This window comes from Antennarius striatus, chromosome 8 (genome assembly GCF_040054535.1).
Source record: "Antennarius striatus isolate MH-2024 chromosome 8, ASM4005453v1, whole genome shotgun sequence".
Classification (NCBI taxonomy): Eukaryota; Metazoa; Chordata; class Actinopteri; order Lophiiformes; family Antennariidae; genus Antennarius; species Antennarius striatus.
Genome location: NC_090783.1, coordinates 2,915,385 through 2,937,108, shown reverse-complemented (window position 1 = coordinate 2,937,108; position 21,724 = coordinate 2,915,385). Strand labels below are relative to the sequence as shown.

Below are 21,724 nucleotides of genomic sequence, written 5' to 3'. Positions count from 1 at the left end.
CACACACACTCACACACACACACACACACATGAAACACCACTGTGTCTGGCCGTAGAAGGTGACCACAGGCAGACACCAGTTACTGTTCTGTCAGACTCTCACCAAATAGCAGTTGCAAACGTCAAAAATTCACACACTTCAGGTCTGCTGTCAGCTTCCTTCTTCCCCGCTTCTGTTCTTATCCCTCTTGTTACGTTTCTCCTTCTTCTGCCTGAACATGTTGTTTAAGTCCAGTCCAAAACTGACCATTAAAGGCAGCAAGAGTACAGGTTGGATTGACTTTCACTACGTGAAGGGCTGGCAGACACACTGGTCGTCTACGGTCGTCGCATCAGAGCAGATGGACGCGTCGTCTCTTCTTGATGTGTGACCGTTCACGCTGCTTTTCATCTCCTGGATGTTTGCCTGGATAAAACACGCAAATGAGCGCTCGCTGATGCCAGAGCGCACGGCACACTCGACACGCACATCCAGGCAGAAGCTGCGTTCCATTTGGTAAAAGATGACCAAACACAGCGATGGACGGAGCGAATGGAACGAGGATTAAAGAGGAAGTTTGACTATCAGATGAAGAGAACGACGAGCTGTTCTGATGATTGTGATGATTAGCTCGTCAAAAAGTTTTGAGTTTACGTTCAAGTTTCATATGAAAATAGATGCTTATGTTTCAAATATCAGTGCTTGCCTGCTTTCATACGTCTCTTTACGTTGAGGAGTCAACCAGATGTCAGAAAGTTTCAACGGCAAGAAGTAGGAGGAGGAGTGTGTGATTTTACACCTGGTAATAAACCTGTGAAGGTCTGTGAAGTCATTAAATACCTTCAGATGGGAAGATAGAGAGTTCTTTATCACTTAACTGTATTCCTTTTCTATATTTGACCATGAACGGACGTCTAGACTCTAAATATATCCCCTATTTGGAGTCCAGATACTGGTGGTGGTGGTGGCTGATGAATCTGCATTAATAAGGAAGAGGAAACACAATCATCTTTGCCTTTACTTTTATTTTTCTATTGCAGCAGTTTAGTCAGAATCACCTAAGGCTCAAATATAATTCTCTCTAACTCATCTATCACACGCAGCGCACAATAACGACGCTTTACAAGCTTCGCACAGGATTTTAAATGTTTACGAGAGATATGTTCCATGTTTTCCGAAATGTAAATCTTGATTTCTGCCTAACCGTGTTTGACTGGAACCACAAACTGGGATCTCAGCCACGACGTGGAGACGGAGTGCACACAACAGAAACATCAAGATGGTCGCAGACAGAAGGCTTGCAATTAGAGAGGCTCCACCGGATAATGTTTGTCCAGCGAAATCACACCAAACGAAGGCGTATTCATTTCAACTCGCTCCATGTTTCCCTTCCTCTGCTTGGATGGAACACAAAAACGACTCGTTTACGTTTACTGTGTTCATGCAATGCTGATTAGTCAGTATTTTAGAAGAGATAATGAGCAGCTTAGCCCTGCAGGTGCCTGACTGGATATACTGATTTATTTAGGTACAAACATGGCTCATAAATATAAATCATCTGATTAATACCTGCATCAGATAAAACACTCCAGTGGAAACTCTTAGTTCTCTGAAAAACTGTTGGTATAATTAGACTATAAGTTTACAGGCTGTGCAACTTAATCCTTTTGTAAATTGAACAAAATAGAAAATGTGTTTTTGAGCTTACAGAAGAGAAGGTTGTAGCCTCAGACCTCTACCTTGAACCTCGGTTGTCAGTGCCAAAAAAAAAAAAATGAAGTCAATTTTATGATAATGATTATAAAAACTGGCATTTTAATTTTGAAGCATGTACTGTAATTTTAATTAACCTTCAAAATAGCAGGTCAGCCTTTAGTTCCACACCACAGACCAGCAGCTTGTGCTTCTTCATCCTGGTCTTTGTGTTATGATAATTATTTGAGACATAAATTAAGCAGAAAGAACCAAAAACAATTGAAAACAGAGAAGAGAGTTGTGTTGATATTGATATTTTCTTCATATCTTCATGAAAACATTCATGATTCATACAGAGAAGTTGAATATTCCACCTCCTCGTCTACGTTTGATTTCCTTTCAGTTGTTCTCACTGTTACATTTCCTGATCAGAGGAAAGTGCATGAACGTTTATTGACAGGATCGACATAAAGCACACACACGTTACCCGACGTGGCAGCAGCTTGTTTTCCTGTAGGAGAATATGCACAAAGTTTCTCTGTTCCCCCGACGGAGTCTCTTTAGTGTCTCGTCTTTTTTGCATCCGTGCAACTTTTAGCCTGAGGAAAAACAGCACAGAATTTAAAGCAGACAAGACTTTAAAGTTTTTTACCTGAGGAGAAAAGTTCATGTGTTCGACGGGTGGAAGTGTAGGAGCTCCGTGTGTTTCTGTTGCCCTCTGCTCGTTTCTGCCCCCCCTGTGTTTACATTCCCTCTAGAAGAGAAGATTTAACAACCCAGCAGCGCCATTAGACTTAAGAGCTGTGGTGTGTTTGGATTTAGAGGCCGGGCTTCTCCAGTCCGGGCGTCTGTGTGTGTGTGTGTGTGTGTGTGTGTGTGTGTGAGTGTGTGTGTGTGTGTTTTTGTTGAAGTGCGTTGGTGCGGGTGTGTGTGTGTCTCCAGGGTAAAGTTTATGTCCTCACGCTGAACCCAGTGTGTGAAATATTTACTTGTGCATGAATATGGTTGGGAGGGAATTAAGGCAATTCATAAAGCGCATAAGTCTGTCAGTGTGTGTGTGTGTGTGTGTGTGTGTGTGTGTGTGTGTGTGTGTGTGTGTGTGTGTGTGTGTGTGTGTGTGTGCGTGTAAATGTTTATGCCTATTGCACCTGGTGCCATCTGACAGGACCTAAACCTTATTGAAGTAAAGCACAGCTGTAAAACCGCTGGCCTGTGCTGCCGTGTATCCGGTCTCTAACGGCGCTCCTACCCGTGGATTCACAAACACACACACACACACACACACACACACACACACACACACACACACACACACAGAAACCAATGGTTCGATGGTCATAGAGAGCCATTCATGATGAATCAGAGGGTGGGGGGGGCTTAAGGGGATGTAAATCTCCAGACGTAATCCATGGAAGGGAAAAGACCATCAGATGTAGCAGTTTGTCTTAAGCTTGGAGAATTTTGGTGTGGCACGTGTGTGTGTGTGTATGTGTGTGTGTGTGTGTGTGTGTGTGTGTGTGTGTGTGTGTGTGTTGTGAGCACATATGGCTCTGATTACGTTAGCTGAGCTGCTTACAGTAAAGCCAGCGGCTGACCAGCTCAGCCCGAGTGCTTTACCAACCATGAGAGGACCGGGAGCTTTAATCACGGGTGGGGAGGCGAGTGAGGGTAGGGGTTGGGGGGCGCCATGGAGTAGAGGAGGAGGCGAGGAGATGAGTAACAGATAGAAGGATGAAATAATTGAGGCCAAAGGACGTGATGGATGAAAGGTGAAAGTGTGCTGATGGGAGCGAGGGGAAAAAATGGAGAGGGGATCAAAATGTCGAAGGAAGGATGGAGGGGAAAAAGTTTGGAGAGACAAATAGAGTTGAGGAGAAGAGTAGAAAAGAGAGAGGAGAGAGTTGAAGAGGGCAGAGCGAGTGAGGGATTACACTGTCTCATGGAAAATTAAAAGACAAGCTCTTTGATCATTCTCTACCATGATTTAACTATTTGTTGCTGTCGCCCTCCACAGACGCTCTGCCGGGGTTGGAGTTTAAATAGAAACCGCCCCGGCAACGACGGGAAGGTGTGTGAATGGAATATAAATGGGGAAACCCTCACGTTCGAAAGGAGAAATATAAACATTCATCTGCGACGCTCAGACAGATAATATCTGTATGTTGTTCAGCGCAGAGAAAAAAACCAACACAACAGCAAATCAACTTAACACCGAGTTCATGAACACTTCTTACATTTGTTGTTTTAAACAGCCGGTGTCAGCTCCATCATTCCCAGGAGTAATCCTCCAGCGCACTGGAAGTGATGCGTTAAACGTTTCCATCAGCGGCAGCCGTGGTTTGTTTGAAATAAATGAACAATACAGCCCGAGATGAAAAGCACATGTATTAAATGAGATTGCCTGATAGACGAGGAGAATGAGGGATGAAAGAGATGAGCCCCAGAATTCAATAAGAATTCATCAGCTGCTCGAGATGCCAGATGATTCTCAATAATAAGTTGCAGATACGTCCCCCTCATATCTCCAGTGGGAAACATGATAATTTGTTTGCAGACAGTCCGACCCCCCCCCCCCCTACCCCTCCCTCAGAGCAGATGAAGATAAGAGAATATTTTTTAAGAATAACTTTCTAGATTCCTCCTTTGATTTGTTGGACCCTTGATTAGAAGAACAAATGTCACCAACACTAAAACTCTCATTAAAGTCCACCTAACCACCTAAATTACACTGTTTTTTTTCTCTCGCTGTGTTTCAGATTGATGCTGAGGGAGGAGGCGCCCAGCGCACCCCCGAAAAATATCGTCGCCAGCGGGAGGACAAACCAGTCCATCATGGTCCAGTGGCAACCTCCGCCGGAGCCGCAGCTCAACGGAGTCCTCCGCGGATACGTGCTCAGGTACGCCCGCGTGCTTTATTGTTCCACTGAAGTCTCTGCAGGGGATTCATTTTGGGTGGGGGTTTGGTAATTAAACTACTTCACAGATGTTTTACTGCGACGACAAATCATTTTCTTATGCGTTTAACTTATTGTGTCTGAGAAGTTCAGAATGCGAAAAGTAGAGCAGCTGATAATGGTTTATAGAAATATTCGGATAAATATTTGAATGGTTGGACTTCAAAAATATATTATGAACAAGGAAAAAAGCTAAAAATGACATAATCAAATTACACATATGACCGACTCGGTGTCTCGATTTGTTCAAAACAAGCGCATCTCACGTCACCCTGGAGGTGAGACGTCTCCCTCGGCTCTCTGGTTTTAAACCTGAAAGCCTCAGTTGGATCAACTGTGTGTGTGGAACTGTCCGTCGTCCTGGATTGATGATGTCATCAAAGCGTTCCCATTTGTGGATGGTGTTTAAGCCTTCACACGAGACATCACGAAAACAGAGCTTTTACATCCTCCTCTCGGAATCCCCTTTCTCCTCAAAGTATCAACTGGTTGATCATGACCAGTTGATACTTCTTCCTCCTCCTCCTCCTCCTCCTCCGTCCATGTGAGTGTCAGAAACAAGGGGTTATCTTCTCTCTACTCCAGAGATCCCCTGTCAGCCTCCGGCTCCCCCGTTGTGATTCTGTATTTGTGCACTTGTTTGTGTGTGTGTCTGTGTGCATGTGTGTGTGTGCTCTACTTGTGTGTGATGGAGCGCTGACTCAGCCGGTGAAGCATCGCTGCATTCCGTCTCACTGAATAGGGTCTATATTAAAACGCTGACATATGGATTATTACCCCATTCAGCACCATCAGATATGTACAATACCTAAATGGTAATGCACACCCCAGTCGCACGAGGTCATATATCCTTTTAAGTGGACATTTATATCGCATGCAGTAAAGCGGAGGCCTTGAAGGTGTGCTATTCAGAGATGTCTACCAGGCATTGGTGGTTTTTATTCTTCAGACGTTCTGGTTTGATTCAAGCGACTTATCACAGATGGAAAACCCGAGAAAAGCTTCTCTACTTCTCAGTAATGGCCAACATATGAAATAGTGTATTAAACAGAGAGGTTTTATTTCTAATGTTGATAATTATTGGTCTTATTTTTATCTGATTATTAAGCTTTGAGTGTTTTCCAGCCTGATCACAAAGCCTTTAATTTACTTATATTACAGTCGTTCTTTTCATGTAAAGAGACTTTAATTCTATCCCCTCTTACACATACACACACACACACACACACCAGGAGCAATTTTAGTTCCATTTTCTCATTATTCATATATATTTGACTTGTACGGAACCACATGCTAACTCTCCTCATCTCTGTCTGGGTTTAGGTACCGTCTGGCGGGTCTACCAGGGGACTACCAGGAGAAAAACATCAGCAGCCCAGAAACCAACTACTGCCTCCTGAAGGATCTGATCATCTGGACGCAGTACCAGATCCAGGTGGCTGCCTACACCGGAGCCGGCCTGGGCGTCTACAGCAGCCCCGTCACGGAGTACACTCTGCAGGGAGGTGAGTGGGGATGCAGATGCATCACTGTCAGGTAAACCAGAGCTGAAGAAGAAACATTTTTTGCACAAGCAACACATGAATTAACACAAAAGAAGCTCACAGTTGTTCCACATCCCTCTGCTGGCTGGTGGAGGAGGAGGAGGAGCTCTTCTCTGAGAGGAGACGGTTGATCCGGCTCAGACTTGTGTTAAATCGTGTTCCATCAAAAACGCAGTAGTTTCAACCAACTGGAAGGAGGACCTCCGGGCAGTCTGGGTCGTGCTGGATTGACCGCGTCTCCCAGGATGCACTGGGCTGTGATGATATTAAACAATAAGTAATAGAGTGTTGACTGCATGGCTGCTCAGACTAATTCAGTCTGTTGAGCACAGATCCACGAGGAGACGGCCACAGAAGTGAAGACAGTAAAAGAGGACAGGAAGAAGTGGTTGCCCTTTTATCCCGACAGGATATTATCATAAACCTACGCTGACTTACGCGCTCACACCCACACACACACATGCAGATAAAACGTGTGTTATTACAAGAGTTGCAGACGGGTTTATAGACTGAGGAGAGGGAGTTATTCTCATTAATTATACTAATGTGAATCCAGGGGAGGGGCTCCGGTGGGCACTTTTTCACCTACTCTGAATGGATGTGTTTGAACGTTAGACTCTGATAATAGAGATCTTCTCACACGCTCACATAGGCACATGCTAAGATCCCCCCAGAGGATAGAGTTTAGTGTTTTATCTGTGTCTTTGAGCAGGAAGGGGTTAGAAGCTGCTCCCCAGGAGCGCAGTCAGGATGGTGGAGGGCGAGCGAGCGTCTTTAACGTCAATACATCTGACTCCCTCGCTGTGCCGCTCCATTCCTTCCTATCTCCTCCTTTCCTTCCTGTGTTTGCACTTTCAACTCGGTGACTCTCCCCCAGCAGCGATTCCGCGCGCCGTCAGGCCTCTTTGGCTCAAATAAAAGATGTAAAGGGCATTCCCATCATGCAACAGTGCATTATCACTGTGGATTTCCAGCATCAGCATAAACCCCTTACAGGGTAATCACCATAACAAATGCCCACAAACACTCACACACACACTCACAAAAACATTTCACAGTCACACTCCTCTCTTCCTGGATTTAAAGTTATCACGGTCGTCTTATTCGTGTCGACACGTTCGTTCACCGACTTGAAGGAAGAAGGAAATAGGAGAAGTAAACAAGAGAGAGTGGATCAAGCCAAACAAATATGCGCCTAACTTGTCCAAAACAAACTTTATCAAAATAACATGTCCAACCTTTTTGTTTTTCATATTGAATATTTCACAATTGAGGAAAAACTGCTGTAATTTACACTGGGTGTTTCACAGTTTCCTGCTTGACATTTGTGCTCTTATCTCTCGAAGCAGTTTGTCTTCTCTGACTCGCTGCTGGATGATGAATGCTTTGGTCAAGTTCTTATATGTTGCAAACAGACGTTTTATTATTCTGCTTGAGTTTGACTTTTTTAATATTGAATTTTTAAACACAAAAATTCTTGTTTTTGTAAGAAACTGTAGATATTTTTTCCTGCTACTTGCTAGCACTCCTACCACACCACATTCTTCCCTCCAAAGTAAAAACCATCCATTTCGATATTGAAATGTTTCTCAGCGTATCAGCAATCACTTCCTGTTGGTGACGCGTAGTGAAATGTGTGTGTCTGTGTGTTTAGTTCCCACAGCACCTCCACAGGAAGTAGAAGTTGTAGCCGTCAACTCAACGACGATTCGCTTCACCTGGAACCCTCCCCCTCAGCAGTTTATCAACGGCATCAATCAGGGATACAAGGTGAGCCTGTGTGTCTGTGTGTGTGTATGTGTGTATGTGTGTCCGGGAACTCACATCGGACTCTCCTCTTTTCTTAAATATTCAATCTGTCTGTTCTCATCATCTGTTACCCGTATTTTTTTTTTGTCCTTTAAAGATCTCCATTATAAGAGTAGAAAAATGATGGACGCAGTCCTGCAGCCACATAATAAACAGTATTTCTATAACACTAATGTCTGGGGTCGGACCTCCAACCCACAGGTTTTGAGCAGAAAAACATCGATCCTGGTTTTATTCATCAGTTTCACTGAGTAATAAAAGGAAAAATCGATGCTTGTAAAACAAATCTTTGCCTCTGTGCTGCTGTGAATAATGTTGCAGCGCGCTCAGAGGTCACGTCCCCTTTCGGTTGTTCGCTCGTAGCAGCCGCCAAGAAAAAGGAAGGGATCAGCTCCGCTGCGCAAGGATGAAGAGTCTGGATAGAGGAACAGGGAAAAGAGAGCATTTTCAGAGAAAGAGAGGAGGGGGTGTTGGAAATGGGGGGTGTGAGGGACCAAATAGGAAGAAGGGGAACAAGACATGATAATAAAGAAGCAGGATAATGGGGAACAAAGTGAGAGAATGAACGTGATTTATTTTTTACTTCATTGTGACGGCCAACCCCTGAGGAGCTGATTAACATCACATCACATTCGCGCGTGTGTGTGTCTGTGTGTGTCTGTGTGTGTGTGTGTGTGTGTGTGTGTGTGTGTGTGTGTGTGTGTGTGTGTGTGTGTGTGTGTGTGTGTGTTTCAGAGTAGATATTGGTTGATGAAGACTATATGGCTTACCATCTGTTTGAGGTGGCTCTCTGATGTTTTCTCTGTTAACCACTCTTTGCCACTCCAAAGCAGTGAAGCTGCTGCTTTGCAGATGTGAGTGTGTGTCTGTGGTTGTGTGTGTTCTGTTGTATTGTGTTGTGTTGTGTGCTGGTTAGAGCGTAGTAGATAATGATATTAATTAAACGAGGATATGAAGCAAAGCCTCTTCTCATCTCACCCCCAAACAGATTGCTGACTGTGTACATTCTTCATAATAAAACTGAAAAGAGAAGCCAGAGGGGGAACAAAAAGATATCTATCTATCTATCTATCTATCTATCTATCTATCTATCTATCTATCTATCTATCTATCTATCTATCTATCTATCTATCTATCTATCTATCTATCTATCTATCTATCTATCTATCTATCTATCTATCTATCTATCTATCTATCTATCTATCTATCTATCTAGTTTACATAAATAGATTTATTGATTTTGACATAGTAAACAACATCTTCTTCATCCGAGTGAAGGATGAATCTGTAGATCTTAGTGTTGTTCTGGTCTGGATCGGGGAAAGAACTGCACCATGTTCTTCTGGGTTCCATTGTTTCAGAGGACACCTGTCACTATAGCAACAGAAGACTCCATTGACGCATCTAGCAGCACTAGATTAGCATCAGCTGTTTGATGATGCCCAGTCACCAGTGCTTAACTTTCTCAACGCTCCACTGTGGCGCTGATAGTAAAAGACATTTAAACCGTCGTAAAAAGAAACAGGATGGACAGACTTTATCAACGTTATATTTCAAGGTAGATGAAAGAATAAAAGAAGTGCCCCCCCCCCCTTCCTCCCACCAGCGTGGGTTCAGCAGGACGGTCAGGATGAGGAGCAGCCAGCTGTCTCTGGAATTGTTTAACAGGAAAAAGTCAGCAGTGTTAGACGCTCTCTCCTCCTTGAGGCCAGGAGACAGAGCGGAGTCCAGTCAGTGGAATGTCTGCCAAGCATTAAGAACACCGTCGGGAGACATTGTGCAGGTTTTCTTCAGTGTTTTTCTTTTTTTTTTTTGGAATCTAACACTCAAGCGAACAGAAGCTTTCTTCCTGTCTTGCAGCAGAGTGATAACAAATGTATGTAAATGTCCCTCACAGCAGAGACATTTCTATTCTACAATCACACGTCTGTTTGTTTGCCAACCATCATCCAATCACAGCTTAATTCTGAAGAAAACTTTACGTTTTTCGCCCAGGAGCCAACAATATGGGTAACATATCACAGCGTTTGCCTATGGCTGATGTTTTACCATGAATATGTATGCTTTTTTTTTTTTCTTTCTTTCTGGTTAAAGCAATCACACAAACCAAACTGCTTCACTTCTGAATTTAAATCAAGTCTCAGAATAGAGACGAATCAACCTTTCATTATTAAGTTGGATGATAATCAGACTCGATGTTTGTCCCCCAGATGCTGTTTGGCCAGCAGGAATTTATGTTAAGTGGGGACATCAGATGTAAATAACAGCTTAAATTTGAATATGTTTGGGTTGAAGATCATTTTTGGGGGGGGGGGGGTGAATGAAATGTGAATTTTCTTTAAACATTTTGTCAAATTTGTAAATAACCTTTGGCAGTTTTAAATTTTAATGTAAAGAAACTCCAAGGTAGAAAAGTTAACAGCACTGCACATAATCTGGAACAAACATGTTTGGATTCATAAATGCAGTCTGAATAATTGAAAGCATTACTAAGCAAAAAAACATTTAAATATAATGTATTTTGCAGCTACTCTTAATAAATTAATACGTAGCATTAATAAATTAACAGCTGCTGGTCTGGCCGGAGAAGTCTCCGGAGGATGTCACCGTGGTAACCATCACCCCTGACTACCCCGGCGCACGCCACACGGGATTGGTCAGCGGACTCAAGAAGTTCACTTGGTATTTTGGCTCCACCCTCTGCTTCACCACACCTGGAGACGGCCCCCGCAGCCCGCCCACCCTGCTGCAGACGCATGAGGACAGTGCGTGTACACACACACACACACACACACACACACACACACACACACACACACACACACACACACACATCTTGTGTTTTAATTCCTCCTTCACATCTTTTGGATTCTTTAGAACCTGGCAGAATCCAAAAGCATGAGTATTTTTGTTTCTTTGGATCCCGCCGGCGCACAGAAGAAGCTAATGTTGCATAGCTGGCCTGAAGATGCCAGACGACCCGATTGATAGTAAATTAAAGGATCTTGTGTGTGAGCTGGAGGTTAATTGAGGGCATAAACTGCAGGTCAAGAAATGAGTGAGGAAACCGGGAGAGGTGAGCGAGGTGAGGGAATTAGCGGAGCGACGTGAATTCTGAAACCAAATCCCCGGAACATTATGAGCCGGGATGATCAGAGATGCACGGCTTCTCTTGAAAGCAATTGATTCATATGTTTTCAGACAGGCAGGTATTAATAGCCTGCTGGTCTTTGGATAACACTCACAGCTGACGCTCCCTGATGCAAGAACACATGCAGTCACACCCTGAAAGGAACACAACAGCCTATAGGCAGACAGACAAGCAATTATTATCAACCTGCAATTATTGAGTGAGAAAGGCATATTAGAAGCCATTTGTACTCACACACACACACACACACACACACACACACACACACACACACACACACACAGATATTGATTGGGTTCTGGGAGTGTTGCAGGGTTAACTGTGGGTGTAATTCTTGCTTGATGATAGCTTTGTGTGTGTGCGTGTGTGTGTGTGTGTGTGTGTGTGTGTGTGTGTGTGTGTGTGTGTGTGTGTGTTGAATGTCTCAGATGAATTGCTTAATCGCTCTGCAGGCAGAGGGGTTAGAGAGCCTTACATGAAATAAACAACGACAGGCATACATGTACGTGTGTGTGTGTGTGTGTGTGCGTGCGTGCGTGCGTGCGTGCGTGCTTGTTTTTGTGAGGCATGAAATGATGTTACAGAAGTTAAAATGTAACTAAGATTGTGTGTGTCTGCGTGTGTGTCTGTGTGTCTGCACGTGTGTGTGTGTATGTGTGTGTCTCTCCCAGCACCTGGACCTGTTCGCCACCTGAGCTTCACAGGAATCCTGGACACGTCGGTCAGAGTCAGCTGGGCGGAGCCTGAAGACAAGAACGGCATCATCACAGGTTAGAGCATCAAAACCGCGAAGCGTGAAACGTGAATCGATCGCTCATCCCACCTCCATCCTCTGTTCGGTAATTAAGAAACATTCCACCGTGTTATTTTCTGTCCCATTAACGGTTGTGATGAGAGAATCTTAAAGTCGTTTTAATTATTGTGTTCTTGCCAGACACAATGATCAGGCCGTGTTTCTGATCATTCCTCTCAGGAAGACAAATACGAGCATAGATCGACTCATTTAAGTTACAAATAGTGAACAGCATCCCCTGGAGTCTCGTCTTATCGGCAGGTAGTTCTCTACTGTCTTTTACTCTTTTTGTTTGGCTTCCTCAGACACCCCCCATCCCTCTGGTCTCTGCACCTGATTCATTATCTGCCCCCCCTTCCTCCGCTGCAGCCTGTATTCTCACATCATCTCCAGGGTGCCCTCATCCCACGGCTCCCGTCGCCGTGGGTGCTGTATGCATCACGGGTGCTCGAGCCACCCCCCCCCCCGATTCCTATTCACCCCAGCTCGAAAATAACAAGCTGCTGTGAATTCCGTCATCTCACTGCACCGCCTGCGTCTGCACGTGTGCGTCAGCGTGCTCCTCGAGTCCACCTGCAGATCAAGGTGGTCGGATCGGATCGACTCTTAGAAGCATGAAAACGGTTGTTCAATCAAGGTCACCTTCCGCAAAAGTTTTTCCCCTCAAAACAGGCTCTCATCTCGCACCTGGTGCGCAGGGAGACGGGCGAGGGAACAGTCTGGTCCCTCCAGAGCGTTACACACTTGGTGGCCTCCTGAGCAGATGCCAGAGCAACACATTAGAAGGCAGTGGAGGGTGATGCATGACTGTGAGGATGCAAAAGGGCCAGACAGGGACTTTGACTCCAGTTACCCCCTCCAGCAACGTCTTCCTCCTGTCGATATCTGCCTCTCGATCCGTACGTGAAACCTTTTTTTGTAACCCAGTGTGTGGTCTCCGCTCTGCAGGCTATGATTTGTGGTGGGAGGTATCTGGAGTGGAGTCGAGTCGTGAGGAGCGTTCGCTGTCCAACACCACCCTGCAGTACCAGCTGACTGGCCTCACCTCCACCACCGCCTACGCGCTGCAGGTGGCCGCTCTGACCGCCGCCGGGCGGGGCGTGGTCACGTCCTCTACCATCTCCACTGGGGTTCCACCAGGTAGAGCGTAGACACTCTCACACACACACACACACACAGAGGAAGATCAGACCGTATTCTAGTGTGTGTTTGTGTGTGGGTAGCAGAGTAAATATGACTGATGAGCTCTTACGATGTCATTGTCTCTCCTCAGGCTGATAAGTGGCCATTTATACGCATTCATGAATCATCACCCACGTACCCAGCCCACATTCAGGGCTTCTTTTTACAGAATCATAGAGAGTCTGCTGTTTATTTGTGCGTATACAAGTCGCGCGCCCAACTTGTGTGCGTGATCAGTTTGTATGATTGGACTTAGGCCAAGTTGCAATCATTATTTGAGCTGATTAACTGCAACTAGAATTGTGGAGGGAGTGCAGTGATGAGCAGGAGACAATCAAAGAACAGGACTGGAGAAACGAAGAGCAGATAGGGAGACATAATGAGGGAGGAACAGAGAAAATGCAGCCTCAAAAGAAGATGAGACCAAAGTCTGTCAGAAAAAGGACGGAGAAGCAAGGAAGTGGAGGAGAATGGAGGGAAAAACCCGACTCATACAGCAGAATTCTTGTCCTAACATTTTCTGATTACTAATTTAAGAATAAAAGCAGAAAAAAAGTGAAAGCAAGATGGATACAGACAGTTCTTTGATACAGAGGTTATTCATTAATTCATGAAAGCAAAAGACTGAAGGAAAGACGGAGGACTGAAGATTGGCAAAAAATGAAAAGAATGAGCCGAGAGAGAGAGAGAAAGAAAGAAAGGGATCCACCGAGCATGAATTCTTATCTTGTTTATTTATTCATGTATTCATGGTGTTGAGAGAATTTTGTCATTCATCTGAGCAAGGCAGCTGATATCAACACTTCCACATTATAATCCTTACAAGTTTGCTGCATGCACTTACAGAGCAATGCTAGCTGATAGCTGTAATTTATTTCCACCGCACACATGTATCCACGCTTATAGAGATAGAACAACGCCTTGTTCCCTTAATAACCGGATCCAGCTTTCTTATATAGTCACTCTTACAACAGAATCCCTTTCAGATGTTGCAGAAATGTGTGTGAGATGTAATGTGTTGCAGCACACACTGTTTGATTTAGCGCGTCGCCTGTACGGACCTGTTTTCTGCCACGTTCAGCAGATGTTAGCGATGCTGCGGCAGGACTGGACGGATCACAGATCACACAGGGACACCGGCATCATTCGGGGGGAAGCAGAGTATTATTAAACCCAATGGCTCCAAAGTGGGTCCCTGTCTCGTCGTGATTATCGGAGACGAGTGGCTTGTTGATGATTTCTGATTATTTAAGTGTCATCAGCATAAATGAGCTGCTGTGTTTCATTTGTTAGCACGCGATTAAAACCAAAGCGTGATTTTCAGCCCAAGTCTCCGGAGCGTTCGTCAGATGTGCAAGCCTGCCTGCCCGCCTGACGCCAAATCAATCCAACAGCTGTCAGTGAGGAAGTCTATTCAGAGCGAGCAATAAATTGCATGTGGCATTTGAAAGGTGGAGTTGTAAACCTTTCATTGGAAAATTTGTTCTGGTTGAAGTGTGCATACAAAACGTATTATTATTCCTCTTTGATTTATTCCCACTTTAAGAGATACGTCCAATGAGCAAGAGGTAATAAATGTCTTCTTCTTGTTGTGGACCAAACCAGCTCTCAGCTTTAAGGCGACGGGCGTCATTTCAGAGCCTTTAATCAAAGCTTTTAGCGTCCAATGAGACGGAGCACACCTGGAGGATCGTCTTTGTGCTGGAAGCTGTTATTAGTCGATTTCCTGTTGTTCCTTCTTCCAGCTATTGATAGTCTGCCATTTCTACTATCATCCAGTCAGGGGAGGGGAATTTCTTTTCCCGAGCAACAACAAAAAAAAACAACTTTTTAAGTAATTTTTTTTTTCAAATTCTACGTGAGTGAAAGAAAATTGCAAATCTAACAATGTTAAAATGAGAATGGCTCAAACATAATTTATGCGGCTTTCCGTCCACTCAGACGTCTATCAGCCTGAACTGGGCTAAAGTGAAGTTGCTGTCGTTCAGATCCGTCTCTGTATTGAGTTGTCGACCTTGGAAATATGAAGTAAATTGCTCTGATGGAGGGAGATAACCAGCTGTAGCGCCCGTGTTTCAGTAAATTAACCTTTTTTTTTTCCTGTGGCCGCTGTTTTGTTTTCTTTTTTTGATAGCCATGCATGAAAAATTTAAAGCATGAAAAGGACTGCTAAAAATTTCCTTGCCAAAGGGACCATAAAAGATTATTTTGGTCCATCTGTCTGTAATGAAGAATAGCCTCTCCACATGTCAACGTTGATTCTTCTGTTTATTCTTCCATTTTTACCCACATTTTTTTAGATTTTCATATCATTTTACTCACATCAGGGGGTATGTTCGGTCCACATTTCGTCACAATCTGCACGCAACAATTCAATTATATTTTCACGTGTGTTTCATATGCAATTTCCTCCGGGATTAATAAAGTATCTATCTATCTATCTATCTATCTATCTATCTATCTATCTATCTATCTATCTATCTATCTATCTATCTATCTATCTATCTATCTATCTATCTATCTATCTATCTATCTATCTATCTATCTATCTATCTATCTATCTATCTATCTATCTATCTATCTATCTATCTATCTATCTATCTATCTATCTATCTAATTGGTTTCTTCAAGTCATTTTTTTACATTCTTCGGCACACTTGCGCTGAGGCTATTTTCACTTTGCTCACATCCAGGGCTTTTTTTCCGTGCAGTTGGAGCACCTGCGCTTTCAGTTTTTTTTACCAATTTGACCACATTCAGGTTTTCTATTATACCTATTTCCCTCCTTTCGCACAAGTTATATAAAAGCATTTTTGGCTTGTTCATTTCTTTTCATCTGGCCCTTTGAAATAAGTCGCCGCCGTGCTGCGACATTTCTATCCTTTTCTGAATTTCTGAACAAATGCTTATTTCATTTGGTTTCTGCATCACTAGCAGGCAGATGTAGTTTTAACCAACTTTTGAACCATCCCAAAGACGGAACACCAACTACTTTCCTTTTCACAAATAGCATCATTATGTGTGCAACAATCCTGCAGTTTCTGGTCAATAAATATACTGTGCTGTCTCGATAATAGCAGAATTCTTTGTCTTTGTTTTCTTTTTGTCTGCAGAACTTCCTGGTGCACCGTCCAACTTGGTCATCTCCAACATCAGCCCTCGAACAGCAACACTTCGGTTCCACCCCGGTCCTGATGGCAAGACCGCCATATCGCGATGGATAGTAGAAGGCCAGGTTTGTGCTCAAGCACACGTCCTTTTGTGGATCCTGATAACACAGCAGCATATTTTAAACCCTTTCAAACATTTCTGTGTTTAACAGGTGGTGAAGGATGATGGGAAGGAGGAGCCGTGGAGGGTCGTCTACCAGAAAGACAACCAGCCGGATGCAGAGATGCTGGAGATTCCTGACCTCACCCCGTTCACCCAGTATAGGTGAGGAAAAACACAAAAACACACAGTAGTACCTCATGCACACACACACACACTTCTCACTCTCCAGCAGTTTCTGCAGTGCTGCAAGACGCAGGTGAAGTCAGATAAATCACAAAGACACATAGAGAGACAGTTCCATCTGAGACTTTTCTGTTTGTCAGCACCTTCTCAGCTGCTGCATGCAGATCCTTATTACACTCTCACGACTAGCTGGAGAGGAGGAGGGAGAGAGGAAGGGGGGGGGGAAGGGATGAGGGAGGGGGAAAGGAAGGTGATGATGAATCGAGAAGGGCAGCAGAGACCATTAAAGAGGAGAGGAGACAAAGGGATAAGGGATGAGGAGGAGAGGAGATCGAGGAGGGGAGCGGCGTGGCTGTAATCCCCGCTGGATGGCCGCTCTAAACCTTTATGAACGGGTCGCCGTCATCGCACCTCCTCTCAGAGCTCTCTCACTTCCTCTATCAGTCTCTCTATCAGTATTTATCTGTCTGTCTGTCTCCACCTTCATCTGGAATGGGATTGTAGTGTGTGTGTGTACGTGCACTAGTCCACACACTCAGGGATTATGTTGTCACAGGTGACGCCACCGGGACATTAGATGAAGTGATGCACTTGTCTGTGTTTCTTATCCCCTTTCTTTAAGTCGCTCTTACCACCCTGAGCTCTATGTCCCTACACAGGGACCAGAAGTCATACAAGTAGTGTCTGACACGCTCTCTTCACATTCACACACACACACACACACACACACTGGCTCGGATGGAGCCTTGCTGCTGAAAGATGTCATCAACAAAAGCAGTGAGTGTCACCTGAAGCTGAACCGGTGGAGAATAGTTCATTCCATCCGCGTTACGCCTCTTCTTCCTTTTACCAGAAGTTCACCTGATTGGCTGGGGTCTTGAGAATTAATCAGGAAGCTGTGTGGGGGTGTGTTTGTGGGTGGGTTTGGGTGCTACCCAGTCAGATGCTCCTGTACCTTTTATTTAAAGCTTGAAGGTGGATATAGGTCGTGCTTTATTTAAATCTGATGACATCACAGTGACATCATTACAGTTATGTAACTGCATAACAGTTAAGCGTCGCTCTCTGTGCCCCCCCCCCCCCCCCCAACAGGTTCAGGATGCGCCAGGTGAACATCGTGGGCTCCAGTCCCATGAGCACCCCCTCCAGGCTGATTCAAACCCTGCAGGCTGCCCCTGACAAACACCCATCTAACCTCACCCTGCTGTCGGCCACACAGACCAGCCTGAGCTTCAGCTGGGAGGTACTGAAGCACAAAGAGCTACGACTGCGAAGCGCCATTGAATATTTACTTTGTTTCTTCGCTGTCATGGAATCAGATTTAAACGATCCGGAGATTCTTCCTGTTTCTTGTATTTTCCCATATTTCTTAGCGTGTGTGCGCTAGCAGCAGGACTGTACAAGTTGAGTGGCTGACAGGCTATAATCAGTCTTTCTCCTTGTTATCACTGCAAACACTAATCTGTCACATTCCCCATTCACATCGCAGACCGCTAGCAGCACAAACTGCAATGTAATTTTCTCCTTACTGTCTTCTCTTTTTCACTCTTCTTCCTGCTTCTCATCCCTCTCTTTTCCCTCCTCTCTCTCTCTCTCTCCTTGTCTGTTATAGCATAAATGGAGAGCACAGTATTTTCCATTTAAGAGTTGGAATGAGAAAAAGAGCCTGTCAAATCAGACACAGACACTGAGGCAGTGTGGCCTACCTGTGCTGCATGCTAATGGATTTTACCTGCATATTAGCGCCCGGCCTGAGCCATGCTAGGTCCTCTGTTGTAATGGAACCATCACAATGGCTTTAGCCAAGGTTATTATTCTAAGCTGCATATTAAGGGTAATAAAGCTAATGTGACATTCTGTATTACGGCTCCTAAATGCTAAGCTGAGTTAAATCATTGGGGTATTTAAAATGACTGGATGTTTCAATTCCTTATCTGGCGCCCAGCACAGAGCAACACTGTACAATGGTAGAAATCTTCAATGGAATTACATCCTGTCAGCACTAACATTATTATTTAACATGGTACATTTTGCAGCAGTTTTAAAAAAACTTTTTTTTTTCCTTTTTATTAAGATAAAAACCCACATCTATCAAACATTTCTTATGCATTTTTGTTTTTTATTTGAAAAATAACTACCAACTTCAATCTGATTCATGTGAGAAGTAAAAAATTTAAACATATCCTGACTCCGACCCATTTAAATTCTGGCATATTATTGTCTACCTAAAATAATGCCTGAGTTCCAAGACTTTATGTTAATCCTGATTGGTTGAGACATGCTTGAAAGCTTTTGATTTCCTCCTTCTTTAAGAGCTACCGGTAAATCGAAGCTTTCTTTAGCAAAGCTTTAAACCTGGGATCTCTCTCCTCTATTATCTCTCATCTCCTGCTCGGCTCTGCTTTACTCTGTCGAACTATTCTTTATGATTATTTCAAACCAGATCCTAAGGGATGCGCCCAAAACATGGATCCATCCCCTCTCAAAGGTGTGTTATTAGTTAATTACCAGCTATCACAGCGTCTCTCCTGCTGGCGTCTATCGTGCTGCTTTGAGTTACCTTCCATTTTCCTGAGGAGGCGTCGATTTAAGTGTTTTTATTTGCTCCTCTTCAAACAAGAGAGGAAGACCTGCCTTTATTTCCCACATCTGGTCCTCAGACTCTTTCTTTGCCAAGAATATCTCCTTATTTATCACACTTCATGAAATCCTTGTCTGTTAGCTTCACTGGCAGGATGTGGAACAGATACAGTAACCTTGGAAGTATAATCATCTCTTAAAGAAATGCCAGACTTCATCTACCAATGTCACGTTTTATTCTCAAGAGTAATGGATCGCAGTTTAGTTGACTAGCGCCTTATGGAAGATAAACTCCGAGATGCTTCATCGAATTCAAATCCCAGTCAATTCGGGATATACTAACATGAGTTTAGAGCACTGTGTCGTTGGGGGGGGGGGGGGCTGCGGCTGTAATTTATAATGACTGGGATGTCGCAGGAGACGAGGCGGGAAAATGTGGAGGGATGGGTGACATCAGCATCATCAGAGGATGACTGAGGGTGGCCAGGAGGACCAGACGACCATCTTCACATTATCTGCTCATTAGAGTTCATATTAGATTAAATTCTATAAGTATAATAATGTACAAATGTGATTTGCCTGATTTGATTTTGTAAGTTGTCCTACGTTTTTTCCCAGAAGTCAAACTGAATCTCTCCATGTTGGCCACCTGTGTTATTTTCTTTCCCAGAAACACAAACCAAATGATTCTTTTATCAATCACAGTTTTACCCAAATTGGTTTCTTGTCCAATTATCTTTCCAGCTCTTTATCCAAATGCATCTTTCTTCATCAATCAGAGTCGCAGCTGATTAATTCCACTTTAGTGACAGCACAGGGCTGGCACATTTAAAAAGATAAAAAACAAAATCCAGAATTTGCACAATTGCCCCATTTTATTAATCTTCTGTGGAATAAAGAAGACAAGATGAAAAACAACAACATCTTCATGATTGATCCTCAAAATATCAGACATCCAATCACACGTGACGTGACCCGACTTTGATTCTTATTCTGTTTCTGTGTTCCATTGTTTTTAAAACATCCTGATAATAACAAATATACTATAAACACTATGTGTAGTTTTTACAGTATAAGAAAAATAACCAGCGTCTCCTGGATCCCCTTTGTTTCCCGCCCTCCAGCCTCTTTCAGAGAATGAATTCAACAGCAGTCCAGATACCATCGGATACCGACTGCATGCCTGGAGGGCAGATGGCCAGGGGGAGGACAGGACGGTGGATGTGGAGGGACTAGGGGGGACCAGCGGGGCCACGGTGGAGGGCCTTAAACCCTGGACCCAGTACCACACACAGATACAGGCCTACAACTCCATCGGACGCGGACCATGGAGCAATGCTGTCATAGTGAAAACTGCAGAATCTGGTACGAACATGACCTTCTTCACCCGCCCCCCCCTGGTCCTGTTTGCACGTGTCATTGCTGTCAGGATGATATTTCATTAACAGGGATGAGAAGACGGTCCAATGAGGAACAAAAGACCACCAAATGATGATGATGATTGTGGTCTCAATTGCTCGTTTCAAATCTCCTTTAATAAAACACAGCGTTGGTTTTGTGAGTTATAGTCACATTATGAGTTAAATAGCGGGAAGTGCTTTAGGGCTTCATTACCTTTTGATTGACATCTTGCTGCCATGATGTTCTCAGCTCCTGGCATTCCCCTTGAATCTGAGTATGCTCACCTCCACCGTCAAAACCAACATGAAGAGAGTGTTAAAAATGGTCATCCAGAAACCAGTGGGTGAAGCCATGGCGTCTGGTCCTGATGCTGATTATTTAGCATTTGTTATTTTAAACTTGTCAAGTTGTGACAAGAAGTTCAGGTTAGCATTCCAGCTAATCCATCCATCCATCCAGACTATCTATCACAATCGAGGTGTCAACAGACGTTTATCCATCTTGCTGGTCATGGGTCTGCTTTAGCCTATCCGAGATGGCTACAGGCAAGAGGCAAGGTACACCCCAGTTAAGACGTCAGCTCATCATGGGGCCACACGAAAGAGAAAAACAACCACTGACACTTACAGACAGTATAGTGTGATCCATTCACCTAAACTTCACCTAAGAACCTGGAGAGAACCCATGCAGACACGGGGGGGTAGAAACAAACTCCCCACAGAAAGGAACTGAACCCGGAACCTTCTTGCTGAGAGAAAACACCTTGCCAGTGTGTTCTTTACTCGTCGCTAGTAAAATATTATTACATCAATATATATGTAGAGATAAACCAACGCTGGCAGAGCTCATTGGAGCCCCTGTTGTAACACGGATCTATTTGATCCACGTCGTCTGACTAAGAATAATACAGTTGGTGTGATGTGGATGAAAATACACGGCCAGGCGTTAATAAATGGAGCCGTGAGCTGAGAAAATTTAATTTTGCTCCATATGTTGATGTCAGGCAGATTTACCGCTAATACATATGACTGTGATATGATGTCATGTTTATCAGGGGTCTTGTTCATCAGTGATAAATGACAGCCTGCATGCAGGTAGAGGTTTCATTTTCGTTGTTTTCATTTTTCTCACTTCTTCTGCTTTCTTTTTTTACATATAATTTATGAATGAATGTAGAGG

The 21,724-nt window shown here is 44.0% G+C and overlaps 1 protein-coding gene across 4 annotated transcripts in view; it reads left to right on the top strand.

The window, feature by feature from the left end:
* The window catches only part of sdk1b (sidekick cell adhesion molecule 1b), a 180,520-nt gene that overhangs the window by 122,453 nt on the left and 36,343 nt on the right, over nucleotides 1-21,724 (top strand). For all 4 annotated transcript variants that reach the window (XM_068321731.1, XM_068321732.1, XM_068321730.1 and 1 more), the window contains 10 exons: nucleotides 4,432-4,572; nucleotides 5,953-6,134; nucleotides 7,828-7,943; nucleotides 10,552-10,747; nucleotides 11,805-11,903; nucleotides 12,875-13,066; nucleotides 16,222-16,343; nucleotides 16,431-16,543; nucleotides 17,657-17,807; nucleotides 20,269-20,509. In XM_068321731.1, coding sequence (XP_068177832.1) covers nucleotides 4,432-4,572; nucleotides 5,953-6,134; nucleotides 7,828-7,943; nucleotides 10,552-10,747; nucleotides 11,805-11,903; nucleotides 12,875-13,066; nucleotides 16,222-16,343; nucleotides 16,431-16,543; nucleotides 17,657-17,807; nucleotides 20,269-20,509 — 1,553 coding nt within the window. The remainder of the gene's footprint in view (nucleotides 1-4,431; nucleotides 4,573-5,952; nucleotides 6,135-7,827; nucleotides 7,944-10,551; nucleotides 10,748-11,804; nucleotides 11,904-12,874; nucleotides 13,067-16,221; nucleotides 16,344-16,430; nucleotides 16,544-17,656; nucleotides 17,808-20,268; nucleotides 20,510-21,724) is intronic.